At 38.8% G+C, this 14,242-nt stretch overlaps 1 protein-coding gene across 1 annotated transcript in view; it reads left to right on the top strand.

Annotated features, from left to right (window-relative positions):
- PCCA (propionyl-CoA carboxylase subunit alpha) overlaps nt 1-14,242 on the top strand; it is a 578,010-nt gene that overhangs the window by 299,293 nt on the left and 264,475 nt on the right. Inside the window, exons 13-14 of the mRNA XM_073670397.1 lie at nt 1,588-1,731; nt 2,445-2,519. Coding sequence (XP_073526498.1) covers nt 1,588-1,731; nt 2,445-2,519 — 219 coding nt within the window. The remainder of the gene's footprint in view (nt 1-1,587; nt 1,732-2,444; nt 2,520-14,242) is intronic.

Raw genomic sequence — 14,242 nt, 5'->3', positions numbered from 1 at the left:
CTGTGCGTGTGTATTTATATAAATATATGATATATGGATTTGTGATTATTTTGATTTGTGGAGGGATGGCAATTAACATCACAGAACTAGTAATATTGCTTACGCTGCCCATATGCTAGTCATCATTTTCTGAGAATAGCACACTCTGTAAGCAGGCTACCCATAGGCATGGTATGGAAAGCTGGGGTTATTCCCACAATGGCATCTTCCAAAACTATTAGCAATAATTTGCTGATAAGACCTCCAGTCCATTTTTGCTATTGTGCATGCTAAGCACTCTGCAGATAAGTCTAGAGGGAAAAAAACCTGAAAGATCCATCTGCTCATTTCTGCTACACTGCGTTGATGTAAGATTACGCTAATCTGGTTGCTTGTCAGGACAAGTTAGTGAAAGCAGGCGAATGGCTAAGATTTAGTAAGCTAGTCATACAGGAAATTATAAGCTGCTGCCATGCTTGCCATGTTGAGTGTAACAGAACAGCATGATGATAAGCTTCCTCAACTAGTACATGTAAAGTACAACAGATTGCATGATTAATGTAGTTTTTATTCATTCAGCAATTTATCTGGCAATCAGTGAATGAAAAAATAAGACTCTTTTTCCATACATTTAACAAAAAATGTGGTCTTTTATCCGTGTACAGTGACACCCGTACAAAATAGCCACTGGCAAAATATTGTTTAAACAGCAACCATGTATCTGTTATTTTATATATAACATATATAATCTAGTGAAATATTAACGTTGTGTCCACTACTGGACAACCCCTGCTTAATCAGTACAGTACAATAAAAACCATGTATACTTGCACCCACAAGTGCGTCGTTCAAGTGATGTGGGCACTTCTGTTCCGAGTGAAACCGCAGCACCTAATCGGCAGCCGCTGATGCACTACAGGCTTTACTATTTCACCAGAGCAGGCATCCACTCTGATGGCATATTGATGAGCTGTAGTCAATCAACGACTGCTGATTGGCTTCAGCGGTGACATGACATACTGGGAACAGCAGTGATGACATCACTGGAACATTGCCACTGTGGCTGTGGGTGTACAATGTTTTTATTTTTCTGTGGGGCACGGAATTGATTAAGCAGTGGACAGCCTCTTTAAACACACTACAACGGTGCATATTTTTCCTCTATTGTTTACAACTCCCCTCCCCCAAACACTGCATTTTCTAGCTTTAATGTTGTTTCATATAATTTCTTGGCTTTTTGCTTTTGGTCCTACAATGGATGTATTTTTGTTGCCATTTTTCAAGTTGCAAATCATTTAATTCTAAGAGAAAAATTTGGATTGCATGATTTATAATGTGGAAAGTGCCAAAAAGCCACCAAAAATAATAGTTACTAAAAGTTACTAAAACATATAAAAAAAAAAACAAACAACTAAATAATTACCTTTTTTGGTGAAAAAAATATATTCTTTGTTTGCAGCAGCTGGGAGTTGAACGCAACTTAAAATAACCTCCTGAATATATCCGTTTGATAAAACAAGAGTTTTCAGGCTCCCGGAATTTCAGATTTACAACTGGATAGTACTGAGATATCTGCCAATCTATATTTACTGTGTTTTGTCATTGCAGGTTGAACATCCCATCACAGAGTGTATTACTGGGCTGGACCTTGTGGAGGAAATGATCCATGTTGCGAAAGGTTACTCTCTCAGGCATAAACAGGCTGATATCCCCATAAATGGCTGGGCCGTTGAATGTCGTGTTTACGCCGAGGTAAAAATAATGTTGGTAATAGTCATTATATAATTGCTCACTCTCTTGTGCGAAAGGTCTGGCGAGAAGTCAAGGACTTGTATGTGGAAATTGTTTTTAAGAATCTTTTTTTTTTTGCACTAGTTGTTGAAAATAAAATAAAATATAATTTTAGTATACGAAATGCAAAAAGTTTAATTCATGATTGTGAAAAGGTTTATTTTTCTGTTAAATTAGTAAATTGAAAATGTAACTTTGTTTTGTATTCTAATCATGTATAATTCCAACAATATTAAGTAAAGCATATATCTGACTAGTAGTTAGCAGGGCAAACACAATCTGTGCTCGCTCGTCTGCACGCCATGCCACGCCACAAGGATAAAACCATGTCGTTGTTCATCGTCCCAAATCAAATGCCAACCTTATTTTTTGCAGGTTGAAGGAAAATGAGCAGCGTCATTGATTTGTGCTGGGCCACATTTCCACGTTTTGTCTGCACTAGTGTATCTACATGAGCAGAAGTTTTATGTTTTTTATTTTTGTATTTCATGTTTGCTGTACATCTCCGATCTTTTTACATTTACCATAGAAAATTCTGATGATCCAGTAGCATTCATGAATGTTGTGAATTTACCAGTATAGGCTTATTTCATTATCTGTATTAATTACAAATTGGAATAGTCTTAAACTGCTACTTTTTCATGGTGTTTATTTTTTTTACTTTACTGTTTTAGGATCCATACAAATCCTTCGGCCTACCCTCCATTGGTCGTCTTTCCCAGTACGATGAGCCACAACATTTGCCAGGGGTATGTTCAAATATCCTGTTTGAATTTAATTGTTATGATTATTACATGTTGCCTTATTTTTTATGATTATTTGTATTATTATTATTATTACATTTTGCCTGAAGAAAAGCTGTATTGCTCTGGCAATTAGCATGACAACATAGATATTACTTTATATTGTGCCACAGTCGGCTCACGACTGACAAAGCACTTTTGTCAGTCGAACATTTTGCATAGTGTGTTTGTTCATCAATTTTCTGCTGCATAAAAAGAACAAAAAGGTCTCCCTTTTCTGTGCTATAAAAGTAAAATTGGTGTAACTGTGACCCCGTGTTTTGCTTGGAAACTGTCAGGGGCTATACCATCTGTGTGTAAAATTACTCAGACTGATTACTTACATGGAATAGTGAAGAATTCAATATTTTAAAGATGTTATTGGATATGTGATTTATTTCACTTCTTAAAATTGTTTTCCCCATATTCTTTCTAATGGGACCTGACCCTTTCTTGGCTGGGAGACTTCATGCTGTGTTCAAAGCCTGAGAGTAGAACAAAAATTGCAAGGGTTTAACAGGCATTATGTCTTGCTAAATATTAGCAGAGAAAACATACATTAGAGGTTGTGCATAAGCATCACTTGTGAACGTCAAGCAAGGGACTCATTGAATTAAAATGTACGTTAATTATTCAGGCTTTTTTTTTTCCCACTCGTGTTTTTTTAATTTTTTTTATACATTTTAATAGCTAACAAGATGTCAAACATTTTGCCCTTGCAAGTTTCTGCAATTTGCAGTTTTCAAACGTGAGACCTGTTGAAAGTACAAGTGATAATGGACAAGACCGTACCCCCTACGAACAATGTCCCATCAAATCTTTCTTCAATTAATGCTGCAGCAGGAGTTTTGTGTAATAACATTTGTGCTTGCGAGCTATCTGGAGAAAAGGAAAAACTATTAGAATGCCTGAAATATTCCATGTTCTGCTGTTATTTTCTTGTATGAATGTAGCATGTCAGCTAAATGGACCAAGGGATACATATAGTGTTTGGGTGCAGGGGAGTGCACACTAAGCTTTGTCTATCATTATTGCTGGGAGCAATCAAATTGATGCCAGCAGGACAGTAGACGCGTTGACAGCTGTAATTATGTATCTCCATGGTGATCACTTTTGGCCTGTCATGGAGGCCCACTTGTCCCCTCCCTTGCAAGCATTTAATCAGATTGGGCTGTCACTTGTCAGGTAGACATGGCGGCTGGGAGTTGTGTTTTAAGGAAGAGGTGAATTGAAAATGAGGGGTGGGAGATGCCTGCAAGCTTCACATGGTAGGTTACAGTCCAGGCAAATGCAGTTTAATTATGCCAGAGGCTTCAGCACTGTGGTAAGGACATCAAGGCTATCGCTTGGTGATGATTTGTGTAATGAGAGCAGATATTCTTAGTCAGCAGCATCTTTTGCGTCTAATTGTTGAATTAATTGCAAGTAAGATAATTATGCTTTCACAGGGTTCCTCCTTTAGACAGAGTTTTCAATTAACCGTGGTGTTTTAATGATTTAATAACAAATATGGTCACTCGTAAATGCACACATGCTCACCTTCTAAAACGGCTATGCTCAAAGGAAGTCTGTCACCCCAAAACTGCTAATTCAGCTACTTAAACATTTATATAAGGGACTTGGCTTCTACAAAAATCATATCAGTAACATACATTTTAGTGATGTAGTTGCAGAAAAACACACTTTTAATTCATATGCAAATGAGGGCACTTCAGTGCACCCTTAGAGTGATCAGTGTCTCAGTGCACCCTTAGAGTGTTCAGTGTCTTTGTGCACCCTTAGAGTGATCAGTGTCTCAGTGCACGCTTATGCCCTTTGATTTACATATCTAACACTGGTCTGTTTTTTTTCCCCACAGCAAATCTCCCTAAATTGAAAACTCTGTACCTGCACACTGACACTAGAGGAGCCCAATGGCGCACTCTGTGTCATTGTACATTGTACTCTGTGTGAGTGAAGGCATTGCCTGGTCTCCTCCTATCTCATGCTGCTTGCTCGCTTCACTTATGGATCGGCAGGAGCCGGAGATCTGTGTGCAGGGACAGGGATTTGAGCTTTGGTAGCACGAATTATGAGAAACCCAGCGCTGTCAAACAAGCTCAGAGGCAATGCAAGGTATGCAAATTCAAGGGCGTAGCACTGAGACATTGGCCACACCAAGGGGTGCACTGAAGCACTGTCATTTGCATATGGATTAAAAGTGAATTTTTCTGCAACTAAAGCACTAATAGTATGTTACCGGTATGAATTTTTTAGGGGCTAAGTTCTGTGTATATATATGTTTAAGTAGCTGAATTTGCAGTTTGGGTGCGACAGACCCCCTTTTAAGAGCTGGGAATTGCATAAGTAAATTGTCATTAAATATTGATAGGCTGATTCAGAGTTTTTGTAAATGTTGACCCCTTAGATTTGAGCAATAATCTTGGTTAAGTTGTCTTCTTGCTTTTGGTGCGACTAAAAACGTGACACATAAGTTTAGTGGCTTATTTTTGCATCCCTTGTTACAATTGAGATGCGTGCAGAGCCATATTCTTGCCCTATAGTGTATAGTTGTTGTTTTTTTTATCTTGCATATTTAGTTTTAGTCCGCTTTCTTTTGTAACATGGGACTACCCTGGAGACTGCCTCTGAGGAATTTCCCGCAGTAAACTTCATGCTCCTGGAGGTGGTTAAGAGTAAAGAGAAATGCCTATTTAGTCTTTACATTTCTTCTATCATTCTCGCCTTCTAAAGTGAGTGTATTCTGTGGGTAGTCTGTTTGTTAAAAGGGTCATGAGCTATTCAGTGTGCCTTACTTCTGTCCATGTTCTCCAATGGTAGAGGCACTTCTTTTTTTATTCTTGATAGCTAATAATGGAGGACCTAAACAACTTTAAACCTTTTTATATGATATTTAATTACCCAGTTATTTAGGCATTGTTTATTTTATAGAATCGCTGCTTACTGTTGCCAGAAGTGATTCCATAGTTTTCAGTTATTGCGCCAGAATTGGTCCTAGAACCAGCTTAAGGGTATGTGCGCACGTTCAGGATTTGAAGCAGAAATTTCCGCAGTGTTTCTGCATCTGCTGGCAGGAAAAACGCTGGGGAAAATCCGCACGTTTTTGATGCGTTTTTTGTGCGTTTTTGCCATGCGTTTTTCCAGTGCATTCTATAGGCAAAAACTCATGTCGAAATGCACAAAGAATGGACATGCTGCATTTTTTCCACACATGAAATCCACTCATGACAATTCCTGATCATGTGTACAGACCTTGCAAAATGTCATAGGAAGTCATGGGATAAGATATGCAATGCTTTTCTGGCCCATTTCTGTGCTCAAAAAACGCACTGTGTGCACATAACCTAAAAATATGTTGAAAGCAGCGTTTTTTGATCAGTCTGTGGGCTCACACTGGAGCACAACTTGCATCCTTGATGTCTAGCTTGGGCATAAAACCACTGACTTCACACAACTGATATATTGGAACCTTGTCTTACAATTTTGTTACAGCCATGGTTTAAAAATATAATATTATTTTATGCTGCTTCTATCATGCCAACATATCCTGCAGTGCTAATCACTGGGTTTTAATGCTCATATCAGTGCCTGTTTCCAGTATAGTTGGGTAACATTTTAACCAAATATCTGTGTTTAGTCTTCCTTTCATAACAGAAGTGTTAACACTGTTTTTAATTCATTGGACGATGGACACCAAGGGTGTCTAAAGCTGAATCTACACGGCGACTTTGGCTGAGACGTAAGATCGCTCTTTGCCTTTCCTACATCACAGTTTAATGCAGGTGAATGGGGGGGTGCATATTGCAACCTGCAGGGTACCAGGGGTCGCATTGCAACCTGTAGAGTACTGCGACTGCAATAAGCAATTTTCAAAGAATTAATGGTTCTGCTTTTTGGTGACTTGCTTGTTGCAGTCACTGTACTGTGTGGGTCGCATTGTGACCCCATTCACCTGTATTATGCTGAGATGCAGGATACAGTGACCTTTGGCTGCACGACCTGTGCTGTTGTTCATGTGTCACTTGCAGCAAGAGCCAACTGTTCGATACAGCCAGGCACATGCTGCATGTGCTGAGAGCGGACATAGCACCGATCCCAGTAATTTAACCCCTCAGATGCTGCTGTCATTAACAACAGTGGTTTGTGAGGAGTTTGTCAAAGAGTTTGCTAGCTTTGTCTACCTATCAGCAACCTTGCACTGCGATTGCGGGGTGCCAACAGGGTGCTATGGCACCCGGAGGTTTGACAATGGCCTCCGTGTCTGCTATATTCCTCAGCCAGATCCCATAAGCAGTTGGGCCTGATGAGCTTTACGGTCAAACAGTGGCAGGTAAGATAATACACTGTACAACATGTTATCCAGTCGATTATCAATACGATCACAGGATCGTAAGTTCAAGTCTCCTTTTGGGACTAGTACTGTAATAAGAAAAAGGAAAAAAAAAACATTTTTTAAGTGTTCTAAAAAAATGTAAAATAGAATAAAATCATAGTTTTAATTATAAAAAAATGGTTTCTTTGTTTAAAAAAAACCCAAGTTTCTTCAAAAACAACACATATATGGAATCACCATGTTCATAATGACTTCACTATAAAGCTATATAATTTTTCATCTCGTATGGTAAAAGCCATTTAAAAAAAAAAAAATCTTTTCAATAATTGCCATTATTGTTAATCTTGGCTCAAAAAAATTAAATAAAAAGTGATCAAAATGTCGATTATTTGAAAAATGGTGCCAATACAGCTCAGCATGCAGAAAAATTTAAAAGTAAGGCTGTGTGCCCACTATGCATTTTTTAAGCGTTTCCGCAGCAGCAATTCTGAGACAGAAACGCGTAAAAAACTCTTCTTAGTAGGTCTGCTATGTTCCCCAATGATAATCCTCATGTGCTCTGCACATGCGGAAATTTCCGCTGCGGATTATCATTGCGAAAAATCCGCAGCACTACCAATTACTTTGGGCAATCGCTGCGTTTTTGCCGCCATTGACTTGCATTGAATCGCTTAATAGCCGCATGACTACATGTGCACATGCGGATATTAAGCGATTCAATGTGCGGATGGTACCCGGGTCTGGAGAAGACCTGAGTACCATAGTACCTGTAAAAAAAAAAATAAAGAAAAAGAATTAAAAATATAAAAACCACATTATACTCACCTTCTCATATCCCCCGGTCTTCTATCCGGTACGTCTTGGCTCCCCAGTGGCTCGCGATGGAGTAAAAGAACCTTCTATGAAGTCATTCAGTCATGTGACGGGTCACGCGACCGCTGACATGTCACTTGACTAAATGACGTGAACGTCATTTACACCACTGCGAGACACCGGGGAGATCGCACGCATCGGAGAAGATCGGGGGCATCGGAAGGTGAGTATAATGGGGTTTTTTTTTTTTTTTTTTTTTTTTTATAACTAACTTGGTCACGCTATATAAAATCCATGTTGGTTGCATGAATTTATATAGTGTGACCAGGTTGTCAAACACTTTTCCAAGTGATGTTAAAATCACTTGGAAAGCGCTTGATAACCCGCATGCGAAATCGCATGTGCAAAACGCGTAATAAACGCTTGACCCTGGCTGAAAAAACGCATGTAAAATCCGCATGTACAATCCGCATGCGTTTTTTCTGCCAGGGAGATGCAGAAACGCTCAGGAAAAATCCGGAGCATTTCTGCGTTGTGGGCACATAGCCTTATGGTTCTTACAATATGCGAAAAAAAAATCTATTTTTTTAAATTGTTTTTATTGTGAAAAAAATAGTAAAACAGAAAAGTATAAATTGGGTATCACCATAATCGTATCAACTTCCAGAGTAAAATTAACATGTCAGTTATACTGCACGGTGAACTCAGTAAAAAATAACATTTCAAAACAATTTTAATGTTTTTTTTTTCTTCATGCATTTTACCATAATAAAATAATTAAACCACTGTTATATGAAAAAGTTTTATGTACCCAAAAACAATATCAGCAAAAACTAGCTTGTCCTGCATAATAAAACAAGCCCTTATACAACTCGATCTATGAAAAAAATAAGTTATTTCTATCAGAATATGGTGACCCCCTTCCCCCATCCCCCATTTTTTTTAAGTCCTAAAAAAGGCTGTATAAATTTGGTATTGGCATGATCATCTCAACCCACAGAATAAAGATAACATGACAGTTATTCCAAACGGTGAATGTGTTTAAAAAACAAAAACAATATATACATAAATTTGCTGTTTTTTTTACTCTCAAAAAGAGTTGATAAAAAATTTGATCAAGGAGTCATATGTATCCCAAAATGACACCAATGAAAACTATAGCTTGTGACACAAAAATAAGCCCTTATTACAGCTCCGCTGACAGAAATTTGTGAAACTTACAGCTGTCAGAACAAAACTGTAAAAATTTGTCATTGCCATATTTGTACTGATCTATAGAGTACATTAGACACTTTATTTGTGCAGTACAGCAAAGCGTAAAATTGAAAACGCAAAAATGATTTGCCAGAATTGTTGTTTTGTTCATAATCCTTCCAATAAAGAATAAAAGTTTCTTAATAAGTTATGTACACCCAAATTGATGCCACAAACCAACACATCTCATACCCCCAAAAAACGAGCCTTCATATGACTGTCACCAAGAAAATAAAAAAGCTGTGTGTCCTGGAATGAGACAATAAAACTTTTGGAAAAAAAATAGAATACGAACTCATAATGGCCAAAACTGGCTGTGACTTTAAGAGTGAAAACTGACAGCACTGAAGGCCTTATTCACACCCCTGGTCTTCACGTATGTGTTCTATGATTTTCAACAAAAATGGATGTGTAAATGAGGCCCAAGACAGAGGGTCTACATTAACGATGCAAAGCGCTGTTCATGCATGCATTACTAACTTATTTGTGTTGTAAAGCTCTTCCAGAGACAGCACAAGCTACCAGTTTTCTTAGTTTCACATGTGGTTCAAAGGAAGATTAAACAAAAGCCTTCTAATAATGTACAATCAAAAATATATATAATATTACAAGCATCCCCTTTGAAAAGTAAGATTTTAATGAATATCTCACTTAAAGCACCACTCCAGCTTGTTTGTTTGTTTTTTTTTCAGCGCTGGAAAGGTGCTTTAAATTTAAGTCCCCTGCCCCCGATGATATACTCCCCCACCGGCGTCTTCACTGTTTTTTGGGCTCCACTCCAGTCCCGCGACAACATCTTGTTCCAGTAACTTCTGAGTGGCCAGAAGATATATCACAAGAGGTCAATGCAAATCTATGAGAGCTAGAACGAGGCTCTTAGACTTGTATTGAAAAGTGACCTCCGCGCGGCTCCATGAAACACTGGAGTGGGTCGGCAGGTTACTTTTCACAGGAGATGGACCGGAGCAGCGCTGGAAACCAATGAAGGTGGCAGCAAGTGAGAATCAGATAGGGGGCAGAGAAATTATCATTTAAAGCACCACTCCAGCGGTGCAATAAAAAAAACAACGCTGGAGTGGTACTTGAACACACAAATTCCAAAATTTTCACAAGACTGAATTTCATAGAACTTTTTTTTAACCCATAGCATGAAATTAAGGTTAATATAACTTTCATTACAAAATCTTCAGTTCTTTTAGTCAAATTAGTTGATGCATAAATGAAAACACATCAAAGCAGTCATCAAAGCAAAAGGTGGCTACTTTGAAGAACCTAGAATATAAGACATATTTTCAGTTGTTTCACACTTTTTTGTTAAGTATATAATTCCACATGTGTTAATTCATAGTTTTGATGCCTTCAGTGTGAATGTACAATTTTCATAGTCATGAAAATACAGAAAAATCTTTAAATGAGAAGGTGTGTCCAAACTTTTGGTCTGTACTGTACCTTATGAGCCCAAACACAGCCCACTATATACAGTATAGCCCTTGCATAGCCTCTCTTTATACAATAGGAGCCCCAACACCGTACCCTTATATACAGAATGAGTCCCTCACATAGCCCTCTTTATACAGGGAGCCCCCACATAATCCCCATTTATACAGTACTAGCCCCCTATACACAGTGAGTCCCCACGTAGCCCCTATATACAATATGAGCCCCTATATACGGTATGAGCCATTATATAGCCCCCTGTATATATTATGAGCCCTCAGCTTCCCTTTTGGCAATATGAGTCGTCATATAGCCACCTATATACAGGCACACATTCCATACACATATTTAAAAAAAAACAACCCACATACCTTTCTCTTTATATTTCAGGCAATCGTTCGATGCATTTCAACCTGGATTGTCTCCTGTTGAAACTCTGGACTGTGGCGGGAAATGCGTCAAGACGATGGCCTGATATTTAAGGAAATAAGCTTTATCTTTGTTTTCAACTTGGGATTTTTGTTATTTCCTACTATCAAATGTCCACTGGGATATTAGCTATATTGGTCTTTTCACTTTGGGAAAACGTCTTTACCTTTTTTGCTATGTTGCCAGTTTATGGGTAATTCACTTACACTTGTCTTTGCTTACCAGTGCCGCTTAGATTTAGGTGTCCTAATGGGGTCCTTTTAAGGGAGAGTCTACATTGAGTAAGTGCACCATATTGAATCTTTAGAGTACCCACTTGCTCAGTTAGGAAGGGTTTGGTAGGGTTTAATAGAGACAGCCGCCTTCATGCATTCAGTCTCACCCCCTCTCTCCCTCTTGTAGTGCATATTGATTGTGGGAGTAATTTACATGGCACTGTTCTGGATAGTGATCTATACCCTTCATTAAAAGGACTTGTAGATGTGTGCTCTGCCTCTTATTGGGATGCTTGTATCTTAATTCTTTTGCTCCTATGTAATTGTATTTTAATGGATATCTAATAAAAATATATTTTTGTTTAGTCTTCATTAGGTTTACATTGTGGTCCCCTACATTTATACTTTTTTTTTTCCCCGGTGGTTTCTTACACACATGGTTCACACGGAGGTCTTAATTCCAGTTGTGTTGGATCATAGATTCTTGTAAGTCTTGACCTTAACCTGTAGTAAACCAAACCCCCTGTTGTAATTGATTCATTGCAAAATATACCCCAAAATGGTTGTAACAATCGAATGTCCTATAAAAGACCTCTATCCTGACTTTTTGGAAGATACAATGGATTATCATGTTTTAATCACACCTTGTAAACCATATACAAGGGTCAGTCAATAAGTAATGCCTCCTATTTTTTTTCTCCTTTTAATTGGCAAGAAATTCAAATGCAATTACATAGGTTGAAAACCACAACATTAACCATTAATTTGTCACTTTTCAATATAATCTCCATCCATCTCCACAGTCTTGGTCCACTGTTTAACAAGGGCATGTATTCCAGCATGGTAAAAAGCATTCTTGGGACCCACCGTGCACAAACTTTTCTGTATCCCAGTTGTCCAATAATTTTCATCACACTGCCTTTACTGAGGCAGATAATGCCACACAATTCATCTGCAGTCACCCGGCGGTCACCACGGATGATGTCATCGACTCGCTGAATGTTGCTTGGAGTCACTGCGGTTACTGGCCTGCCACTCCGCATTTTGTCAGCCAACGGTGATGGCCCTTCAGCTGTGTTACAGCGACGAACCCATGGTCTAACAGTACTGACATCCACTGTTGCATCACTGTACACATTTTTCAGTCTCTCATGAATTCGAATGGGCGTTTCACCTTCTGCATGCAAGAATTCAATCACAGAACGTTGTCTAATACAAACATCGATGGCAGCCATTTTGCAAACGGATACAGTCCTGCCACCTATTGGTGCAGGAAGTTGCAATTGCTGTGGATTGGAGAAGAAGGTTTGAGGAATTGTGCCAAATTCGAATATTTAACATAACTAGCTTATTTAAGGAGAAAAAAAATAGGAGGCATTACTTATTGACTGACCCTCATATAATAGCATGGTTGGATAATAGATGCGTTTTTTGTGAATGGTGTATTTTCTCTCCTTGGGGATCAATGGCTGCAGGATAGGTAGCATGTAATAATATTGGCGAATCCAAAAACATCTGCCATTGTTTATTTTAGTTTTGACTTTCAGGTGATCTTATATTTTAATTTTGTACTATGAATTTTGGGTTTCAAAATTTGATTAATGTCCTAAATCTATCATCCCTATTCCATCCTGTAAATGCAATAGACAAGGATTCCTACGCGATCCTTGAAACTAATCCTTCTCATCGATCAGACACTCTGTTGACCCTTTCTGGCTTGTTGGGCTGCTGTCTTATTAGGAAGGTTCCTTCCCACAGGTGAAAGTGTCTGTGAGTTTCAAGGCTCCTCCACCCACCCATAGCAATGTGCCGCTGTTAAACCCTGCTGCTGTGTAGCTTTCACTGAATTCCTGTGTCCCTTGGATCAGTGGGACGTGTCTATCCATCTTGAATATTTTGATTAGAGCTTGAATATTCCAGATACCAAAGTTTGGCAGAAGCGATTTAATAAATATTTAGCCCCAGGAACTGCTCATTTAAAACATTTCATAGGGGGTAACCCTTAAAGCTGTACTGATGAAGTCAAACTGAGAGAGAAAAACAGGAATCAGCAATATACTAACTAACGTACTGGCTCATTAACAGCAATCAGTCGTTTGTCCTATGAAATTGCCCCTGTTTATTCTTCCTACCACATGCAGTTACAGGATAAAATTTGTAATAAGAAATGCATGATTGTAAACCAACCCAGGAGAGAACTAAACAAACTGTCAATTGATGCTAAAGATTATAACGGGGAAGAAAACCAGGATTGCCAGTACTAGCGATGCACATGCTTTTGTAGTCTGTCTTTGCACTCCATTGTAAATAAATTGGCCTGTTTTTATTAGGTATTTTCTTATTTATGAGTAAGGTATATGTTTTTAACCTTTTCAAGAACATGTATAGGGAGTGTGCAAATATGGACAGATAATGTGTTCATACTTTTCTGCTACAGAATAGAAACTCCACATTCATAATCAGAATGGAATATAAAGGGGTATTCCCAAGTTTGGAAGTGATCCATATCCACTGGATAGCGGATAGCGTCCATATTGCTGGGGGTCCAACCACTGAGACCTCATCTGATTCTGCGGAACCAGGGCTCTGAAAAGTCCCGTGTGAATGGAGTCGTAGTCGATCATGCACACTGACTCCAGAAATAGCTGAGCGCGGTGCTTGGCTGATGTTTGCCACTCCCATAAGAATGAGCAGAGTTGTAGTGACCATGTTTGACCTCCACTCTAATCACATGGGGCTCTCTAGACTCCTGATGTTCGGGATTAATGGAGTTATTTTTGGTTTCTAGCAATCAGGAAGTATTAACCCCAAACTTATGTTTAGGGGATAACTTTCAAACTTGAGAAGACCCCTTTCATAATTCATTATATGCCATAAAGCTCAGACTGGCCCACAGGCAAACAGATGTATCCCCCGGTGGGCTACCTCTATATGAGCAGTAGTTGGCACAATACACTTGAGTCGCTATATACAGACATAGGTAGCATGTCATCATTCATTTAGCAAACAACCCTGTTTGTTATTTTGAAGCACAGGCGAATTTGCGAATGTTGGTAATGTAATATTTGCATTTCATGGTTCTTTGACATTGCGTTTAGGCACTTGTTCAGTGGCCCCTTCAAGGCTTACGTCCAACCCCCCCCCCCCCCGCAAAAAATGATTCTGATGTACGCGCCGATAGGGCCATAGACTATAATGGTGCAGACAGA

Source organism: Phyllobates terribilis, unplaced genomic scaffold (genome assembly GCF_046119375.1).
Source record: "Phyllobates terribilis strain yellow unplaced genomic scaffold, ASM4611937v1 Scaffold_2__4_contigs__length_985480577, whole genome shotgun sequence".
Taxonomy (NCBI): domain Eukaryota; kingdom Metazoa; phylum Chordata; class Amphibia; order Anura; family Dendrobatidae; genus Phyllobates; species Phyllobates terribilis.
This window is presented reverse-complemented; position numbering and strand designations above follow the sequence as displayed.